Source organism: Lytechinus pictus, chromosome 12, assembly GCF_037042905.1.
Source record: "Lytechinus pictus isolate F3 Inbred chromosome 12, Lp3.0, whole genome shotgun sequence".
Lineage (NCBI taxonomy): Eukaryota > Metazoa > Echinodermata > Echinoidea > Temnopleuroida > Toxopneustidae > Lytechinus > Lytechinus pictus.
In genome coordinates, this window is record NC_087256.1 from 25,256,775 (window position 1) to 25,279,065 (window position 22,291).

At 36.5% G+C, this 22,291-nt stretch overlaps 2 protein-coding genes across 3 annotated transcripts; one reads left to right on the forward strand and one right to left on the reverse strand.

The window, feature by feature from the left end:
* Nucleotides 1–354: 354 nt before the first annotated feature.
* LOC129273066 (uncharacterized) lies at nt 355–11,554 on the forward strand. 2 transcript variants are annotated; one of them, XM_064107336.1, is made up of 3 exons: nt 355–432; nt 3,371–3,946; nt 9,686–11,554. In XM_064107336.1, exons 2-3 carry the CDS (start codon nt 3,407–3,409, stop codon nt 9,908–9,910), a joined length of 765 nt encoding a protein of 254 aa, XP_063963406.1. In that variant the 5' UTR covers nt 355–432; nt 3,371–3,406; the 3' UTR covers nt 9,911–11,554. The 2 variants fall into 2 exon arrangements, with proteins under 2 accessions (XP_063963406.1, XP_054766091.2); XM_054910116.2 differs by lacking the exon at nt 355–432 and having other exon boundaries at nt 3,147–3,946.
* A 513-nt stretch (nt 11,555–12,067) lies between these two features.
* On the reverse strand, nt 12,068–21,903 carry LOC129272315 (ADP-ribosylation factor-like protein 3). The gene is made up of 5 exons (XM_064107198.1): nt 21,778–21,903; nt 20,326–20,533; nt 19,524–19,630; nt 19,011–19,202; nt 12,068–17,280 (listed from the first exon to the last, which is right to left on the reverse strand). The coding sequence occupies exons 1-5, from the start codon at nt 21,901–21,903 to the stop codon at nt 17,236–17,238; spliced, it is 678 nt and encodes a 225-aa protein (XP_063963268.1). The 3' UTR covers nt 12,068–17,235.
* Between the last annotated feature and the right edge of the window lie 388 nt (nt 21,904–22,291).

Below are 22,291 nucleotides of genomic sequence, written 5' to 3' on the forward strand. Positions count from 1 at the left end.
AAATATTTTCATTCAATTTCAGTACAAATCAGTGGCGTACCTAGGATTTTCCACAGGGGGGGCAAAATCGGCCGCCAAAAAATTTGACAAGCAAAAAAAAAAAAAAAAAAAAAAGGTCTTCAATTAAAAAATTTAGGTTTTCGTACCAGAAAAAAAATTGACAAGCAAAAAAAAAATAAAAGGTCTTCAGGTTCTTCAGGGGGGCATTAAAGGTCTACAAGTTCGTCAGGGGGGGCAAAAAAGGTCTTTTACGCTCGTCAGGGGGGGCAGGTATATGTCTTTTGTATGGGTTGTGGCTCGTCAGGGGGGCAGAGTGCCCCCTCTGCCCCCCCCCCCCCCGTAGGTACGCTAGTGGTACAAATTCATGTTTATTATTGACGCATAATATGTGACGCGGATTCTGGGACTTGAACGTGAGTATAGCAAGCAAAGGTGCGTCATTAATAAGTGTTTGTCTAGTCTTGTTGCTGATATTGTTTTGTTTGTGTGTTTTTTTTGTACGCTATTCCTTTATTATCAGTAGTTTTTAATATTTGCTTGTGCCGTTTCGAACCATGACCGACACTCGCATGTTGGGAAAGTAATTATGGTTACTTTACAATATATAGATCGATCATAGACATTTCGATTACATATGACTTTTGATGGAGTGATGAAATGCATGCATTTTATTTAATCAAGATGAGAATTCTGCTAGTAATGATATTTTCATCAATTTTATAAATACCAATAAAACGGAATAAATAATGAAAATCACACGATACCATCATAATAAGGAATATAATTATTTTTTAAAATAAAGCGGCTATATCCCCGCTTTATGGCAAATGATCGATGATTCTACATAATTTACGCCTACTACATACAATATAAACTAATTTTGCAATTCATTAGATGATTAAAATAATAAGTATTTATTGACAAATTAAATTAAATATTTAATAATGTAGTGTCAAATATGATTTCACTTATCAAGAGACAGTCATGGTCTTCTGAAAATAGTCATTTACATTGGATAGCTTCTTTCTCCTGACTGAATTTGGAAGAGAGAATATTATTATTCTTGGCCATTCTGAGCTCTTCCAATGTGATTTTCCTGATAATATTGATCTGCACAATATGAGAAATAATATTTTCTTTGTCTTTGAACAAAATAATCCATATTCCCCAGTGAAATGGGCTTGGAGGTCTGCATCAAATAAACAAAAATTTAAATATTTGAATTGTATTATGATTGTTTGTCATCCTTTAAAAAAAAAAAAAATTTTTTGTTTATTTTTTGTAGTCTTATTGGTTTGCGATTGAAAACCGATCAGTACATAATTGATTCATCATGTTTATAGAAGAATATAAAAGGACAAACTTTCCGATTTTTATAAAAATATTCACTGTAATGTTTATTTGGCTTAATCTTGATGTTAGGGTCGACTTGGACTTTGAAAACATGACAGGGTTGACGTAAGGTTGCGACTATTAATGCAGTGCCACACAGCGGCGTAATCAGTCGAAAAAAAAAACAAATGTCAGGGCGCAGCATGACAGAGTCTGTTGTAGAATTTCTTATAAGTCCCGAGATAGCGAAGCGAGTGAACGAGCGAAATTTTTACCTTTTCAAAATAAACATAATATTCAGAAATTAGTGATGTCACATCGTATAGCATTTTCAGTTTCCTTCTCTTATTTTTTTCTTCATTGGTCGGGAACTTTTTGGGGCGCAGTATATGGCCCCAGGCACCCCCCCCCTATCTGTACGCTAGTTGCGGCACATCTATAAGTACCGACCCCTTCCCCCGCTTCCTCACCTTCCGGACTTTTACATCAAAATTTTCCTGATTATTAATCGAAGAAATATTTGCCAGATGGAGCTGAAATCTTCGGTAAAGTACCTTGAATTTATTCATTGCTTAATAATTGTGAATTAGTAAGAATATTTCGTCATGTTAGTTTCAAGCACTATTGTGATAGTCGAATAAACATGTCCTGGCTCCCCTGGCTCCACCTTTAATATTTTTGTGGGCGAATTTTGCAACGTGGTCGTATACTATGGAAGCTTAAAAGTGCCATCCAGATGTTCATATAATCATCTCGTCATGTCTACATATCTCTTAATGTCTTAGGGAAAAGGATGAGATGACGAGATCTTGGATCTCGTCATGTCTACATCCTGTGGGAGAGATGATCGGATGACAAGATCTTGGATCTCGTCATGTCTACATCCTGTGGGAGAGATGATCAGATGACACGATTTCGGATATCGTCATGTCTACACTTTCTTTTAGAGCAGATGATCAGATGGCAAGATCTTAATGTATCTCGTCATCATGTCTACATCCTGTAGAAGAGATGATGAGATGACAAGATCTAGCTCGGATCCAAGATCTTATCATCTGTTCATCTCTTCCACTGGATGTAGACATGACGAGATCCATGATCTTGCCATCTGATTATCTCTAGCTACTATAAGATGTAGATATGACGAGATCATGATCTTTCCATCCGATCATATAAGATGTAGACATAACGAGATCAAAGATCTTGCCATCTTATCATCTCTTCTGAAAGATGTAGACATGACGAGATCCAATATCTAGATATCTGATCATCTCTCTCCCACGGGATTTAGACATGACGAGATCAAAGATCTAGATATCTGATCATCTCTCCCACGGGATGTAGACATGACGAGATCCAAGATCATGTCATCTGATCATCTCTCCCACGGAATGTAGACATGACGAGATCCGAGATCTCGTCATCTCATCCTTTTCCCTAAGAGATGTAGACATGGCGAGATGAAACATCTGGTTGGCACTTTTAAGCTTTCATATAGTATACCTCTATTTTTGTAGAATAAGTGGGTGCGGGAATTCCCCCTTGGCCTTGATTTCATTTTGCTATATTAACGTATGGCTGCAGTTTTCATATAACTTCATCATGCAGGAAAACGAACTGTGTATTTAGCCTTCAGATGCAGGCGAAATCGTTTTTCCTTCTGCCCTTTTCATTATATTTCGAGATGAAAATAAAAACCGGATCCTGACCAGGGGCCATTATTTCTAATGATTTCCTGGTGGTTTTCCCCGTGGTTTTCCAAGACACCACCCAAAAACATTGCATTCAATGGTAAAATAATAATATCAACAAACTTACTGAACCATAATGTTTATTTTCGCGAACATTGATTGCAAACGGCGTTAAAAAAATCTGAATGTTTCCATGAATCGTACTAGTTTTGCATGCCTAATCACCAGGCTTGCATGGCTGCATCAGACGGGGCTGCTGGTACGCTATATATAAAAACGAAGAACACAACGATATAGTTTGTCACTTGATTACATTTATTGTCAATCTTTCGTGTCTTTATCATCAGGACTCCCCGAGGGCATTAAATTTAGAGATTCTCATTATGACGGTGCAATCTCTCAAACTCCTCAATCTGGCCTTAACCATCGCCGTCGCCCAGATTCTACTCGCAGATCCCCTGCATGGATGTTGCCACCAGACACAAACTCCATGCACCCCTCCTCCTACTCCTGATCCATGCCGTCAAATCCCCTTAGAGCAGATCCAGACGAGTCAGATTATCGAAGCCAAGGATCGCGGCATCATCGATTACCTCCGCGCCGACAAGACGCGGACCTACCAAAACCAACAGCCGATCATAGAAGAGTTCACCACGGAGCAGCAGGCCCGAATCTTGGAGGTGTATGGAGGATTTGGGAGGAACCGACAGGTCTATGACACCCTTCTTTGGGACGGCGAAGGGGTCTACAACAACGAGACCGGCAACGAGACAGCACCTTACCCGGTACCAACCAAATTTGTCCCCCGTAAACGCAGAGACGCAGTAGCAGCTCCAGGAGTTTCCATCTGCCCTGTCAACAACATCATGACGACCCTCATCACTGCATTCAACACTGATGATGAGCCGCTACAGATTGTCCAAGTAAGTGATCATCTTTTTTGCTGCTTACTCGTCGGTTTAATCATGTTAATCTTCTTTTTACTTTAGTGAGCTAGGCAAAGTTTGACCGTACGTCTTTTGGAGAGCCGGCCATCCCCTAAATATGAAGCATAGGCTACTTTCATCTTTTTCTTTAATCTTTTGGCGAGGTATAAGTTTTGACCTCTTTTGGAAAGCCCATCCCCCTTTTTTTTCGCTGGTCAGATTTTTGGTAATCTTTCTGTGTGCCCCTGTCTCTGAAATCTCGGATTCGCCCCCATCATTGCTTGTGTATCCCGTTATACTATCTGGGGCCCGTTTCTCAACACCTGGACAAGTTGGTCATGTCTTTATCCACCAACCACGTAGTTAATCTTACCACGTTTCACGAAAGGCTTAACTAAAATCGGTAAAAAGATTGTAAATACGTTTTCAAAATAATACCAGACGTAAATTATGCATCATACATTAAACCATGCAGACTGGAGCAATTAATTGCTAAGAAAATGAAATTATGAATAATTCATTTCATGACTAAAAATCACATGTGGACGTTGAAATATGCATTTTGATAGTTTACGAAAGTAAACCATAATGGGTATTGTAGAATGATGATGATTATACGTTTTTTATTTTGATTCCAACATCATCAAAATATAGTTTAACATAAATTGTTTGAAATACCGAAAAATATGATTTGACATTCTATGCATAGAGATAGAATATATCCGAATGTTAATAGGGGTCTGAAGACAACAAATACGACTCCAGTTATAGATGGCCTGACGTGGAAGAATCTGTATTGATTCAATCATTTTAATATTTCAAAATGAATGGTTTTGGTACGTTTTTTATAGTTTCTTTAAAATTATCATTGAATGATCTATCCCACTTGTTTTGCAGTGTAATTTCAACTTCTATGATTGATTACGTAAGATTATACTTTTCAAATTTCGAGGGACTTTTGCATATATACCATAGTCTAACCCACTTGATGCCACTACGTCATTAAGAAAGAAATTATGACAGGTTCGGAGCCCGGGGGCCACTTCCATTGACGAGTGGCTACCATGCGCGACCACGGGGTCTTGAAAAGCACCCTAAACACGTATTTTCCATATTCTGAAAATGCACCCCTTAACAAGTGTTGGCGTTTGAAACCCTACCCTTACAATTATTGGAAACAAATACTATTGGCAAGTATTCCCAGAACTGAGCCCCTAAACAAGTACAGCGATGTATTTTCCATATTTTGAAAATGCACCCCTTAACAAGCATGGGCGGAAATCTGTCCCGAAAGGTAGGGGGACAACAGGGGCGGATCCAGCCTTCGCCAATGGGGGGGGGGGGCGTTTTTTTCTCAGCCATATGTTAATCCCCGATCGGCCGCTCGAAGATGATTTTTGTTTGTTTCATTGAAGGAGTAGTCCTCATGGCCACTTTTTAGCTTCATTCTTATAATTCAACATAAATATATAATATCATAATCCTTATCTATATAATTTTTTTTTTTTTTTTTGGGGGGGGGGGGGGATTTCATGTATTTTTTCCTAAAATTGGAACATTCTGGGCAATGTTTGTTATCCTGAAAAAGATGTATATGCAACTAAATAATTACTTCGAACGCGAAGTGCGAGCAGATGTTAACTGATGGAAAAGGTTAGCCATGAATACGTTACATATTTCAACAATCAAATAATGCGAGCGCGAAGCGCGAGCTTAAATTTTTTTTGAAATTTTTGCCTAAAGAATGGAAATTATAAGCACTTTTTGTAACTGAAACATATAATAGGTATATAACTAACCAATTGATGCGAACGCGAAGCGCGAGCGGAAAATTTTGAGGTTTAGACCTAAGAACGAGACACTCTATTCATGTTTTGTAAATCATGAAAAGGATGAGTAATTGGGGGCCTTCCTTACACCCGGTCCTTACATTAATAATGCGAGTGCAAAGTGCAGCCATAAAATGTTTTTTTTAATTTGAACTGATCGAAAAGGTACTTGTTAAGGACTGCTTGCACTGAGCCATGAAGACGTTACATATTTCAACAATCAAATAATGCTAGCGCGAATCGCGAGCTGAAAATTGTTGACATTTCTACAAAAAGAATCGAAAATTTTAATCAATTTTCGTGATCGTGAACAGGGTAGCTATATAACTAACCAATTGATGCAAGCGAAGCGCGAGCAGAAAAATTTCGAGATTTAGACCTAAAACGGGACACTCTATTCATGTTTTGTAAATCATGAAAAGGATGAGTAATAGGGGATCTTTCTACATTAATAATGCGAGCACAAAGCGCGGGCAGAAAATTTTTGATATTGTGATCTGAAACTGGATAATGATTTAAATAGAGAACAGGTTGAATATCTGAATCTAGGCATTCTACACCTCTTTTATCATGAAAAATCTGAAAAAGAGTCCATTTCAGCTATATATTTCAAGCACTTTGTAGGAAAATTGTGAGGTGGATATGGATCGCACTTAATAAGAGCTGATATTTTTCATTGTTATTTGAGTTTTGACATATAGGACCGGGACATCCTTGGGACATGTCATATGAAAATGATGACTATCTTCCTATTCCTCTTGCTAAGCGCGAGATGAAACAAAATGGACAATTTAATCGTTAAATCATTAATATCTTATTTATTAATGCCTAATGAGGGCGAGAAATCTGATGATAATATGGCCTGAAAACTGGACATTTCAAGCAATTTTTTAATTATGAATAGAACATGTATCAGTCAAAATATTTTTCAACCATTAATGCGAGCGCAAATCGCCAGCCAAAATCTTTGATAAACTGTCATGAAAATCAATATTGAGACATACATAAATCGCCAATTAAAATGCGAGCGAGTAGCCAGCGCTATCTGATACGTTTTGACAATCAGACTTGAATTTTTCAAACTAAATGGAATACACAAAAATAATAGGTACTTAATAAATCGAAATTTGCGAGCGCCCATGCAGTGCGAGCAGAAAATGTCAATATTCAGACCATGAAGCTGTCACTTTTACAGAGCACTTTAAAAAAATCAGTTTGTAAATCACACAAAATAATTAAAGTTCGATTTCCGAGGTGAAATGTGTAATGTATATTGACTTCCAAACTTGAAATTTAAGCTCCATATTGAAAAATCACCTGACATGCAATACGAGCGCGAGCGAAAATTTCATATAGTGACATGAAAGATTCTTTTTATTTTCCAAGAGTTCCCCTCATCTTATTTTAGTCACTCTGGAAAATTTGACAAGCCCCCCCCCCCAAAAAAAAAGAAGGTTTTCACCCAAAATGTAAGGTCATTTAGTCCAAAATACATGTATTATTTCGAATGTGAATGATGCATTTTTCTCCATCATAAAAGACCAAAAATAGCAGGGGGACATTTGATATTGTGCCCCCCCTACTATTTTTGGTAGGGGGGACACGTCCCCCCTGGGATTTCCGCCCATGTTAACAAGTATTGGTAACAAAACGATACTCTTAGCAAGTATTCCCTGAAATGAACCCCTAAACAAGTACAGAGATATTTTATTGTTATATCACGCGTCCGTCGGTCGTCGGTTTTACCTTTAGACACCATTATTTTGGTTTAGTACGGCCCCACATTCCACACCGCGCGCAAATCGGACTCTAAACACGTAGTGTTGGGGCAAAAAGGACATCCTTTATAAAACATTTTAATTTTGTTTAATCATCCCCGCATATTTGACCCTAAACACGTATATTTTCCGAGCAAAATAGATACCCTTTTTTTCAATATTTTTGTGTTTTTGACACCCTTATCACGTTACGTACGTAACGTGCCCTATCTTGAAAAAGACATCCTTTTTACGTGTTTTTTGGTCGCGCATGGTATCCACTCGTCAATGTAAGTGCCCCCCCCCCCCGGGGGGTTCGGAGGTGTCATAAATATTTAGTCAGGTTAATTGTCTCCGATCTTGGCGAAGAGGGCTTCGTGAAACGGTTTGCGGACAAGTAGCTCACTTTTTCCGATTTAGTCAAGAAGTTAGACTTATGACGGTGTTGATTAACGGGCCCCTAGCTGGGCTATTATATTCGGAATAGGTGTGCGAGATCATTTGGTTCGAAGAGGAATCATGCGAGAAAGCAAAAAGTTTGCTTTTAAGTCTCTATACAGTGCGTATCAAAAAAAAGTTTACACTTAGAAAAAAATCCTGTAAAATTATACATTTGTAATATCCTGAAGATTTTTTTCACATTTTAACATTGGTACAGATCCATTTAAGCAAATGACGATATAACTGTCGAAAAATATTTTCGCCTGAGTGAGCACCACTTACTTTTGAAAAGTTAGTGAAAAATGATTTTGCGCAGAACTTTGAAATAGTTATGCGAATAAAAGTAGACCTTAATCATGAATAAAACGTGGAATGCTAGAGATGTCTGATATAAACTTTTGTTCAGATTCAGTTATGTCCTCAGATCCAGCTGGCACAAAAAGGGTAAAGGTTGTGTTTACTAAGTGTTGAAATTTAAATATGGGTAGCAAACTTGTTAGAAAAATGCTTGAATGTATCCGTTTTATTTCGATTGACTAAAAGTGCAAGGGAAAATTTATGACAAATATTTCGCAGGGTAAGTTTGATTTCGCCCTTTCCCCTTGACACAGCGTACAAACGAGCATTTCTGCGCGAACAGATTTCTGCGAGCTTTACAAAAATGGACAGTGCTCACTCAAGTGTATATCATTCTGTCAAAACTTTTACTTTCATTGGATAGATGAGACCCAAACCCAAGATTATATGTGAAAAAATACCCACATGTTGTATATTTTTTAATTCCCAGGGCTTTTTCAAAGTGTAAACTTTTTTTTGATACGCACTGTATAGTTTAATTTGATGCATTAACTAACCTTCCGGGAGGGAAGGGGGTAGTTTTCAGGGGAGCATAAATATTAACGTCAGAAAAGTTTCCAGATATGACAACTTCTTTGATTTTGATGAGCTGAGAAGCCTTTACTATGGCAACTGTCGGATAAAACGGGACTTGAGGATGCGCGATAGCCGGGGCGATAGCTCAGTCGGTAGAGCGGGGGTTTCGTATTCCGGTGACACGGGTTTGATTCTAAATTGGTGCGCTAGTGCCCTTTGGTAAAAAAAAAAAAAAGGAATTTAAATCCTCATTACCGGGTCCCTCGGAGAGGACCTTAAGTCATCGGTCCTCTGGTTGCTTGCTTACTAGCATTCATGCTTTCTTAGCAGTCAGGTACAAAATCACCACCATTTACTATTGACCATTACTTGTCCGATAAAACGTCCGACGTTTCCTTTCATGAAACGCTTGAGCCCAGATATTAAATTTCTTGATTTACCTCTTGCGTTTTTTTGGGGGGTTTGTGACCCCCCGGGGTGACCCCTCAAATCGCTGCCCTGTCCCTCGCAATATCTACGCCGGGATACGTGTTACAATGTGGCGATAATGAACGATTAAAGAATTTCGTTCTTGTCACGGGGCATGTGACAACCACTTTAACGTTGTTCTTTAAGATTTGAAACACATTGTTAACCACTGGGAATTAGTTCTTAAAAAAAGAAGTGTTTTACTGTATGGGATAGTTGGTATGTTAAAACACGTTTCTTCTTCTTCTTCTCCTCCTCCTCCTTCTTCTCCTCGTTCCTTCCTTCCCTCCTCCTCCTTAATCTTCTTCGATTTTCTCCTCCCGGGTCCTCCTCTTTCTTCTTCTTCTCCTCCTCCTCCTCCTCCACAGTTCCCGGGATTCAATCAATGGGTTCTACGTCAAAAGTGTGTTAAATCATTATCGCCTCACGGTCAATTGTCCGGAGGTTCGAGCTCAACACTGGTGGACATCTCGTGCCACACCATTCAGAGGGCCGTCTACCTCGTCGCTATCCGTCTCGACGACAATGTAACACTCGCGGATATCGATGTTCAAGAAGTCCAAGTGGAGTCGTGTGCAAGTTTTGGACCGTAGTTGTACATTTACCGATTTCCCATCAAGTGATGCATATATGCCTTCAAACTTGTGTATGCGAAACGCTCCACCATCATAAAAAAATGGTGTATAATGTATATATTTCTACCTGACCTGAATAATTATGTTAAGGTTTCATGAACTAGGTCGATACTTTCTAAGTTATGACATCTAAAAAACTTTAACCTCGGTTAAGATTTCAATGTTGACGTCGCCGCGGCTAGTCTCACTGTGCATACGCAGGCGAGACAAAAAATGCATCAATCATAATTGTTGTGTATTAGAAAAAAAAATGAAAAGTTCTCTTTTTACCATATATTATTGTTATAATTTATTATGTGGCCAATTTTCACCTTTTCTCAAACGACTTTCCATTTGGGTTTGTTTTTCCTTTAAAAATGTGGACAAAAAAATTATGAATGTATATGTCATGAATGGCTGGAATATGGAAAGCCAATTAAACCAAATGGGTTTTCAAATATTCTAGTGGCATTGGCTGAAGTTGAAATAAGCAGATTTTGGTTTATTCATATACATTTTTTTTGTGCAAAGTACACTCTAAATTCTAAGGATAGAAAATAAATCCAGATTGGCTGTGAATAGTGACCAGCCGAATATCAGATTTAGATTTAAACCTTGTTGATTTAGAAATAAATCTAAAAGATTTGAATTTAAATCTTTTGAGATTTAAAAGTTAATCCTTAAGATTAAAAATAAATTCAAAATTCGTCTGGTCACTACATTCACAGCCAAGCTTCAAGGAACTGACAGCATTTTGTGAAAAGGAGATTTTTCACTATTTTTAATAAGCCACTGAAATTCTTGCATCTGATTGGCTCAGAGCAAATTTTAGAGTGCATACTTACCAAAAACTATACAGTGTATGAGACTGAATTCCATCTCCCTTATTTATATGAATTTTATATATTTTTTAAAACTATGTTAAGAAGAAAAAAAGCTCATTCTATGACTCTTCATGTACCAGCAATTGTTACTTTGTGTACATCTAAACAATATTATTTATAAACATGCTTTAATTTGGCAATGGCTTAGATCACTGTAACATCACATTTACAAGAGCCATTTATTAAGGTATGTTCCCCCCTCTCCCCCTGCTTCAAGGAACTGACAGCATTTTGTGAAAAGAGATTTCTTCACTATTTGTAATAAGCCACTGAAATTCTTGCATCTGATTGGCTCAGAGCAAATTAGTTGGTAAAAATAACTGGTAAGATACTTCATGGAGCATGCCCAAGATGTCTAGCTGACAATGAAATGACATCATGTGCGTGCACATCCATGCCGTCATAATATCATAGCGCCCTCCCTCAGAGGATGTAGTGATTTATGTGGAGCGAGTTGTCAGAGATGCGCCAGCTGCAGATCACCAAGGCATGCAAGGCAATGGCTTTAGCCTCTAAGATGGCTGCGTGACGACATCATTCATGCATAAGGTCTATTGCTCCATGACAATCACCAATCAAGATCAGAGGGACCAGAACCCTTGTAATTAGAGATGCTTTTTTTTTTTAAATATCTCTTGTATACAAATAATTTTGTTACATACTCTGTTTATTGTATTTTGCTAATGTCGTTCATGGAAAAGTTGCAGAAATCAATAAATGAAAATGAAACTTTCCAGTACTACTGGCTGTTTTGACTTACTATTATATGAATGTAGTTCACACACTTTAACATATGTATGCAGCACAATGAGCCAAAATATTTGAGGGGGACCAGACATGACATGACGTACAGGGCAAAGTTCCTAAAAAAAAGAGAAAAAAAAAGCTGCGAGTGAAGAGAATGAGCAAGTTTTGACCTTTTTAATAGAAATATCCAAGTTCATTATAGATTTTGACATGATATTCAGAAAATAGTATATTTCACCCCTTTTCCTTTCCTTTTTTTTTTCTTGGTCGTGAAAAATTGTAGGGATCCTTGGCTCCCCAAGTCCCCCCCCCCCCCCGTTTGTATGTCAGTGCATGTATGATACACAAAGCATTGAAAATAATTGCTGAACTCTGTATCTCTGCAAACACCTCACCCCCGTCAAAAGCCGAGACCAAGAATCAAATCACAAGCCATTGCAATGATTATAATGAACAAGTGCTGTATGACACATATACATTCTTGCAAAAATCGAAAACCACCATCTAATGTGTATTGGCTATAAAGCTCTTTTATTTCTTGATGAAATGAAGAAATAAAAAATGAAGAATCATTACTTAAATTTCAATATACAAGTACAGGTAATAAATACATATTAAAAGAAATATACATCTAACTTAATCTTACGAATACATTCACTGATTCAGAAATATTGTAAAATTTGGTAACTTTATGAATACATAATTTTCTAAACTGTTACACTCTAAAAAAAGGGTTAACCCAATATTGGGTAAAATGGCAATATGCATGTTTGTTGGGTAAGAAGATACCAAATATTTTGTAAATTTTACGCAATGTTGCGTTAAAATTTACCCTTCAAACATGCGTTTGGCCCAATATTGAGGGAAAATTACCCAGCAAACATGCATGTTCCCTTTCTACCCAATATTGGGTGAATTTTTACTCTCTGTTTTTAGAGTGTACTATATCATAGGCCTGTCTACTGAAGTTCACTTTAAGTTCATAGACAAAGGTCTAACACTGTACCATGGGTGGAAATCAGAGGGGGGACAGGGGGACGCGTCACCCCTACCCAAAATAGTAGGGGGGACACAATATCAAATGTCCCCCTACTATTTTTGGTCTTTTATGATGGAAAGAAATACATCATTCAAAATCGAAATAAAACATTATTTTGGACGAGATGACCTTAATTTTGGGGAGATGACCTTACTTTTGGGGTGATAACCTTTTTATTTTTTATTTTTTGCTTGTCAAAATTTTCAGCCCCTAGTTCCCCCTTACCTTTGGGGAGAGATTTCCGCCCTTGCACTGTACTAAAATTACGGGAAGAGGAAAATGTCATAATTTTGTTAATAATATTGCAAATTTGTCATGTTCGCTGTGCCCTTTCATCATAGTATAATGGCCAAGAAAACTAGTTCTGTTATCGTTCCCAGACAGTTGGATGACTTGTGTGTGACAGATGAGGTCATAAATCGAAATTGTACTGTAGAGATTTGTGTCCCAAATTGGCTATATCCATGGTTACACCACAACTTAAGACCAGATTTCAGATTAAACCTCAGTTCAGAATACAGGCAAAAGTGCTTTACATTGTCCAACTTCATCACTTGACAAATCAAAAGTACTCTAACAATACATCCATCTTTAATCAAAAAATAAATTTAACACATTGCATGTACACATGTCCATACACTAGATGCAATAGATACAATGTAAAAGATTCCAAGATTCAAGCAGTGGGGGGGGGGGGGAAAGATATATTGTTTCACATCACCCCCTCCTTTAAAAGGGTGCTGTACCGAATCTGCCCATGACTAGATGTATGCACTGCCACTGCACATCTCCCACTCCCTTGGGAAAGTGACACCTACTAAGATGTACCTATTTATTACTGATGGCAAAGTGACCAATATTCATAATTCATAATTTTTTATGCAGCTAAAAGGAATCTTTAATTAAACATTTGAACAAATAGCATTTCCCCCCAAAATTATCGTGCATTGACACTCATGGCAATAGCCATGTACATGTACTTTTTCACAGAGGTATTAACCATTCATCCAATGGACATTCCAGAACACCTAATGTTTTGCATTGTATGAAATTATTTATTCATTTATTAAAAAATATTCCCATTTTGGCTACAAAAATACGTTGCTAAAATATGACCTGATTCCTTATAAACTATGTAAAATCACCATTATCATAGCTTACTGCGATTAAGTGAAAATCATTCATACTTTATGAAAAATTGAAATGATAAAATTAAGTACTGAAAAATAAAAGTTATATAGTCACCTCTCTCTTTGCATATAAATGGGGACTTTTTTTTACACCACTTTCAAAGTAAGCACTCTTTTGGTACTTATATAAAAGTACAAGTAAAACATAAATCTTGGTTGCCACATCTGCTATCTCATAATTCTATGAAAAAATTGTTTTGAATACCGGTATACTATAATTACAGCTACCGTACATGTATGTGTATCTGCAGCGCTTACCATCTGTCATAGTTGTATACCTCTTTATCCTTTACAAACTAAAATATCAGATCAATATCCATTATGTTATTTACAAGTTATGCTTCAATGAGACGGATATGTAACTCAAGGTGATAACATTTCATGCAAGTTCGGTGTACAATCATATCACAAAAAAGCAACAAAAAAAATATTCAAACATTTATCAAAATAATTACACATAAACTGTACATTCATTCTAAGAATGGAGGCATTTTTGTTTACAATGCTCTCAATTTAAATAAACAGAGGCAGGTAAAATGATCCCCAAAATCAAATGTTAAAAGGGCTAAGAAATAAAAATCGTTAAAAATTAATGAAGTACAGTATTAAAATCATAAATGAACAAATATTTGGCACTGATCAAAACTCTGCTTTGTCATTTAATATGGAACAACAGTCTTTGTCAACAAACTGAATGTAAAATTTACTATTTTGATTTAGATATCCTGGCAATGTGGTAAAATCCACAAAACTGTTCAATAAGTTCATATTTATTGTAGTCCAAGTTCATAGAAATGTGCTTTCCACCAGCATTACAAACATATATGAAACACACATAGAGGATGCGAAAACATGTAAAACAGACAAACAAAAGTATGATTCCTCACCAGAAGTCAGGGCGTTCATGTTGAAAGAGGATTCTCATATAACCTGTACGTTATCATTATTTCATATATGTATAACAAAAAATATGTATATGTATGTCATTATCCTTATAATATTCAGTACAGTTATCATTATTATTATCTTTATACTATTATTAGTAGTACATTGTTTTATTATTATCATGAGGAGTAGAAGTATCATTATTGTATTGTTGTTATCCTTCAGATGGTGTGTAGTTAAGTACAGTAGTTGTAAATATTGTGGGAAGATCATCTTCTAACAAGTTGATTATACAAGTAAATAGTTTGGAACAAAAGATTGGCGGAACTGCGACCCATTACATTAGTTCGTGGGACATTTAAACGGGTTCCGGATCGATTGAACGAATATTGTGTATTGAGAGGATAGCTCAGATCAGTTAATCTTTCATGGCTTTGTTAGTTTTTGACAAAACTCTCTATTCAAAGAGACAGTCTAAATCAGGCTGATCTTTTCCAACCACTCGCTGTGCCACTCGTCTCACCCGACCTAATCGAGACCCTTCTTTCTTTTACCATTTCCAAAATAACATAGCAGGTTGTAAGTCAATATGCTCTGTATGAGAGCCTGATACAGCAGAACAAGAATGGTTTTATCAATGTGGATATTTTTCATCATTTTCACAAAATAGATTCGTTGGTTACTCTTTTTGCATAAAGATAGATAGTACATCGTTTCAAATGAATGAAAGATAACAATGCCTTTCAGGAGTGGCACCAGAATATTTAAAGGAGGGTGCAGGCAAGACGGCTTTCTTTCTAGTGACACCATTTTTATTTTCATTTCATCAGGTCCTAATAGTGGTATCAAGGTATCATAGATCTACAGTCCCAGACCTCTCTCTTTTCATTATCTTGTTTTTTTATCCCCAGAAATGTCTGTCTTCTTACAAATGCCTACAAGAAAAAATATCAGTCTTAACTACCACCCCCCCCCCCCCCACAAGAGCCACATACATACCTCCTGAAATTTCTGCCTAAGAAACAGCCAGAAATGGACCTGGGGGTTGTTTCATAAAGCTGTTCGAAAGTTAAGAGCGACTGGTGATCCTTTCTTGTGGTAAATGATATTCACCATTAAATGTTCATTGGTGATTATTTAGTGCGTAAGGATCACCAGACGTTCTTAAAATCGCTCTTAACTTACGAACAGCTTTATGAAACACCCACCTGGTTACACATAAATGTATTTCAAGCCTCATAGATGAAGACCAAGTAATAACAAACTTATTTGTGGTTGATCACAAATTTTCATTGCGTTATCAATAATTAAATACAGCAATTAATTCGTATTTTCTATTGCAAGAAGCATACTATCAATTGCGAATTAGTGATTGATTGCAAAACATATGATTGATTGCTAGTAATTGGGTCATATGCATAATAAGTAGCAATTATTACATTCAAGCAATTGCCAGCAAGGCAAAAGATCAAGACTTAGCAGCTGCTTTATTTCGTATGCATAACCCTTTGCTTGTGCTTGAACAATTTTCTTGCCTTCAGAAAGCAACTGCTAGCAGTTTGAACAATAGCAACGTCACGCTGGTGAAAACACAAAGGCGGGACTCGAATGTTAGTCGTTCCCTGATATGGCAGTTCAAAATATGCCGTTTCTATCATGTTACATTTTTTTTCCTTGGACGTGATATCAAACTATTCTTCTAACTTGTTTCTATTTAATGAATTAATATAGTTAGCATTCGATTCATGTCAAGAAGGAAGAAAACATGTACATGAAGGCTACTGTACCCCTCAGGGTTCTCTCCTAGGTGCATAAACATGATTATAAAATGCAAACGCCCTGATCAAGCAAACGCTCAAGCTGCTCTGACGGAGCTTGAAAAACCCAAGCAAGTGCTTAAACGCACAAGCAACAAGTTCGCTTTATGCATACGGTTTTAAGCAAATAGATTAATCGTCAAGCAAATGCTAGCGGAAAGTAGGTTATTGCTTGAGCTTATTAGGAAAAGCGTTTGCTCGCTCATTTTTATGCATACGGAATCAAGCAAAGGCCTAGCAAAAGCAGTTGCTACTTTTTATGCATCTGACCCAACAAAAGTTTCTTGCAACGTCCCACAGATATCTTTGGCCCCTTTCACAATTGGTGGTGTGACTGCTTACAACTGCTGCGATTCTGTGCATCATATTTTGTAACCAAGTGATCGCAAACGATCTCACAAGCAATTGTGAAAGCCCCTTAACCATGGCAGTGACCACGGATGTAGCATGACCACCAAGTCATAAGTCTGGCTAGGTAATCCACCGTTGCATTATGGGAGTTGATATTTAACATAAGCAAAGGACAGTGATTGTCATCTTTAAAGTCTTTGGCTGGCAAATTGCTTCATATGCAAAGGAAAGATAGTTCAACCTGAAGATCACAACAATATCCTGAATGTGTTCTTATAACAGGAGTTAACCAAATATCTTACCAATGTGGATGGCAGCATGGAATAAGGAGAACTCTCTCCTAGAATGGCGCAACCATCCTGGTATACAAGGGCTGAATGCTAGACGCTCTCTACTTTTTGCTGTTCACCGTCTTCATAACCCACGTTAATCCTGCCTGTTTGGGACAGATTAAAAAGATAAATGAAGGTAGTTGGAGAAAACACTGATTACACAAGAATGTATCTAAAACGAAGATTAAATGTCACTATATCATGGTAGATTTAGATTTGGTACAGTTCTAGACTGAACTTTGTGAAATCATGAAATCTAAACTGAAAACGATCACTCTGTAGATCGCCAACACAGAATAGCACATGCGAGACAGTGTATTATCATTACTTAGAAAAGGACCCCAAAATTTGCTCGATTCCCAAGCTTATTTGGGTTTAAGTTAGCAATGACACAATTTCTTCCAGAATCCTTAGTTTGGCACATATTTATTTAGTTATGCGAAAAGACACTTGGGTGATCATTTTATTGCATTCTGTAAGAACTCATCTTGAAATAATTGCAACTGGCATTTTATCTATTAAAGATTAAATTTCAGTTCTCCATATAAGACTGAATTACTGAAATAACTGTTCCAAAGTGATTGAAAAATGTTGATTGTACTACAGTGTAGTATGCTGGAGCATTATGAAACTTACTCAGGTCTACTGATAGGTAATGCACAAATAAATTCATGAATGGGCAGACCTGTCACCCTTCTACAAAAATTTAAAAAAAAAAGTAACAAATCATACAAAAAAGTATTGGTGTATTCATAACCAAAAAAACCCCTAAATACTCTACAAAGGGAACAGTTGGCCTGTCTGAATGGGACTACCCATAAATGTTTTGCCTGATTTCATGACCTTTATTGCAGTAACATGATCACTAGCGGATAAATAACTTTTTATCACATAATATAATCTAAAATTCAGATACATGTCTCTCATAATATAAAATTCGAATAAAGGAAATGAATTCAACAATTATTATACTGTCTATTATTAAACCAGGATGTTATTTCCATATTAGACTATTGTACAATCAAGGAAAATATACACAAGGAAGAAAAGTGATTCATTCTCAAACTATAAACTCTAACACTCCTAAGTTTGCAAGAGAGCCCTCCGAAATTTCCATTACAAAAAGAACCCTTTTTAACTTGCTTTCATAGAAGAGCATGGTGTCTACTCAGTCTGCAAACACAGACTCAAATTTGACACTTTACCAATTATACCTTGTCTAGAGTGAATGCAATGTCTAGAGTGAAGACCAGACTCCACACTCTCCACACAGAAAAGAAACAGAGAAAAGAGAGAAGAAAAATGAGAAAAGAAAGAGCAAGAAAAGAAAAGAAAGGAAAAAGAAAAAGCATAAGAAAATAAAAGAAAATCCGAAAAAAGAAAAGGAAATAAAAAAGAAAAGAAAAGAGGTAGAAAAAAAAGAAGAAAAAGAAAAGGAAAAAAGACAAAGAAAAAATAAGATTAACAGAAAAAAAGGAGAAAAAAATGAAGGAAAAAAAAATGAGAAGGAAAAAAGTAAAGTAGAAAAAAAAGGATGAAGGGAAAGAAGCTTTTCATCCTCTCAAAGAAGGCTCCAAATGAAAGCAGTGGCAAAAATAGTCTTTTTTTGACTGGTTGCCAACACACCACAAAACAGGAGAAGAAGTCTGTGTCGAATAGGCAGCCAAAGTACATAGTGAATCTAGTCTCACTACTTCAGACTCTGCATTATGCACTATGCTCATTGCAATTAAACAAAAGGTCTGTGGATGCAGACTAGTCTCCACCTCGTAAAGAGAAAGTACATTATTCTTCTCAATGAAAGATAGAGATGAAAATCTAGAAGCGACTTTACCTCTAGGCCTTCTCCCGTCTGCGCAGAACAGGCTTGGATTTGCCACGATCTGTTTCGAAGTATTTGTAAATTCAAATTGTCAGAATCGGATAGATCAGAAGCCGAAGCGGCTCCTACCAGGTCCTGCTTGTTTGCAAACACCAACACAGGCACTCCCTGTAACTTTTCTTCCTCTAGTAGTTCACTGAATTCCTAAAGAGGGATGGAAACATATGTAGTAGTATGGTTTTATTTACTTTTATTTCATATACATATATATATATATTGATATATTGATATAAGAAGCTCTCCATCCTTGGCTCTCTTCAAATCAAAATTAAAAACATATCTCTTTAGTTAAGAAAATATGCTGTGTAGACATAAGTAAAAAGAGCTCTGAACAAGCGCTGATGAATATATCCATATAAAAGCTGCGCTATACAAATGAATGTTTATTATTATTATTATATTCATATAAATATATCTGCTATGATAACTGCATTATGAAGGATAGATTTGGAAGGACTAACTCACCTCGCCTGCTTCTTCAAATCTTGTTCTGTCTGCACTGTCTATCACATATATCAAAACGTCAGTGTTTTCAAAGTAATTCCTCCAGTACGGTCTAATCTTCCTCTGCCCTGTTTAAATGAAAGAGAAGATGAGAAAGCTGTAAGGATACTGGCTTAGAGTTTACTGCTCAGTTCATCACTCAATCATATGTTGAAAAAGGTTTGTATATACTTTCAAGCTAAGTTGTTGAGAAAGGGAGATATACAGGCATACTGTATACTATAGGTACAGAATACGAAAAGTATTAGATATTAGAAGCAGTGAGATTTTCACAAGAAACATTTATAGTGATAGTGCGCCTGAAATTGATTTAAAATATGGATGTTATGTGTGTACAACTCAGAGGCATTTTCTCTGCAATTGTTTCATAAAATTCATGAAATTCAATTGAATCTACTATGGATACAAATGAATGTGAAACATGTCTGATAAAGTGGCTTAAAAACAAACTGGATGGATTCACTGTCTGTGACACTCGCCCAAAGTCATGATTCAACCTTTGCCAGATTTGAAAGATATTACACACTTAACATCTAAGATCTAATCACATCATCACTGCAATCATGAAGAGAGTTCAATCTAACCCATCTATTGGAACTATAAATGATCCTTTAGTTTTACACGATACAAGATTTTCATGACAATAAGATATTTTCAAGAATATAATGACCTACATGTGGCCCTTAACATTTGACCTTTTGACCATGCCTATTTTTTAAGCTTGGAATATTGCTCTGCAAGTCAGTCATATCAAGCTACATACCTCCTATATCCCATACATTTAGATTCCAGTCTTTGTTTTTAACACTTTTGATGTTGAACCCCTTCGTCGGTGATATGTTCTCATAAGACTCTTTGCAGAGATTTTTAAGAATGGTCGTCTTGCCGGCATTGTCAAGGCCGAGGAGAAGGACCCGTAGCTCCCTCTGGTGCTTGTGTTTCAGTTTCCGTAGAAGATCTAAAAAGTATGGCTGAGAATGTGATAATGATAAAAGAAAAAAAGTTACCACATTTTAGGGCCGAGCTAGTCATTACATTAAAAAAAATGTTTAAATGTTATAAATATACGGACGGTTCCATTTAACCTTTGTGCAAAAGGGGGATAACAGTTAAAAAAAATAAATCACCCCAAAAACACCCTTAGTTAAAATTGTCAAAATATTCCCTCATTCATATCATACTATTTTGAAATGAAGTGAAACTATGTACAATATTTCAGTCCAAAAAAGAGAGAAGATTCGCATTTTGTAAACATTTTTTGTAGTCGATGAGATCGATAATGAGCAAAAGAGTAATTTCCAAAGGAAACACTGGAATTGTCTCCCAATATTGCTTTTTAAAAAATATTTAAACCTTTTTATAATTTTTTGTAAAAGTCATCCACAACTATTCTATTGAGAGGGTCATTGTTCTGTCTGTGCCACATGAACGAAGGAGAAATACGTATGTAAAAATGCAACACAGAAAAGTTAAAAACATCAGGATGTAACCAAGTTAGATTTTGAATTTCTGCTGACGTGTTGTTTGGACTGGGCCTGGGTGGGTGTTTTACAAAGCTGTTCGTAAGTTAAAAGTGACTGGGGAACCTGTTTTTTATGTGCTAAATAATCACCAATGAACATAATATGTGAATATCATTTACCACAACAAGAAAGGATCACTGTCACTGACACCAGTCACTCTTATTAATTTTTCTTAACTTTCTCAACACCAAGTGTCTACCGAGGAGACTACTAGTAGGGAGTTCGGTGAAAATGCCACTTTCAGAATTTGTATCTGTCTGTGCACCCATGTATAAAACAAATATAAAGCCATTAAAGGAGGAGGAAAAACCCTATAGAAACCTATACCATGAGAAACTTTGAAGTCTTATGGATAAAATGATGTATAATTCAAGGGCATGCATTGCCCCGCATAGCAGCGCATTGCACTTTTAAAAAAAGTATTACACAGTCCCATTCATTGCATTTTGTGTAAGTTATGAAAATCTACTTTTTGCTGTAAAAAAAATCTGCACATTCTCCCGTTTAAACAGAATATCTCTGTCAATATTTGACATCATGAGTTGATTTATGCACCATTCTTTTTCTTATTTCACAAGCTTTCCAATGGTACCAAATTTGTTGGGATTCCTTCAAGATTTCAAAAAGCAACTGTCTCCCCCACTCAAACAAGCCTTTAATATTTTTTTTGACAGAACAAAATCTGCGCATACATTCGTAATTCCGAAGGTTCGGTTATTCCGAAGCTTCGTATTTCCGAAGGTTCGTAATTCCGAAGGTTCGTTAATCCGAAAAACAAGGATGGGGCTTTTATAACGATAAGTTATCGTTGTATCCATCGTATTACTATGATTACTGACTTTTATCTTCATATATATACTATTTTTATAATGTAACCTGCCTTATAACTTCACTATTGCCACACTCGGGAGCACATTTTTTTGATGATGAAGATGGAAAATGGACCTTTGTACACATCTTGGTAATTATTTTTGACACTTTTTACTACTTCGGTCCCATATACCGAATTATGTGTTGTGGTTTGCTGCTTAGTCTTGCCACTCTGCTCTAAGCTAAGCCTGGCTGAGCTGAACTTGCACGCCAATGCTAGTTTGCTTCGAGATTGTCTGTGAGTGTGTGCTCAACTGAAGACATTTTTTGCTTTTTCGCTCTTTAACTGCACTATTAGAGTTTATTATTGATATAGTTACACATCACACAATGTCT

Excerpts from the sequence above, each read along its gene's own strand:
- LOC129272315 (XM_064107198.1), bottom strand. The coding sequence starts at position 21,903 with ATGGATACAACGATAACTTATCGTTATAAAAGCCCCATCCTTGTTTTT. Across the intron at positions 19,631-20,325 it reads AAATGTATGGGATATAGGAG|GGCAGAGGAAGATTAGACCG; the intron begins GTATGTAGCTTG and ends TCATTTAAACAG. Across the intron at positions 17,281-19,010 it reads AGACGGGAGAAGGCCTAGAG|GCAGGATTAACGTGGGTTAT; the intron begins GTAAAGTCGCTT and ends TGTCCCAAACAG.
- LOC129273066 (XM_064107336.1), top strand. The coding sequence starts at position 3,407 with ATGACGGTGCAATCTCTCAAACTCCTCAATCTGGCCTTAACCATCGCC. Across the intron at positions 3,947-9,685 it reads AGCCGCTACAGATTGTCCAA|TTCCCGGGATTCAATCAATG; the intron begins GTAAGTGATCAT and ends CCTCCTCCACAG.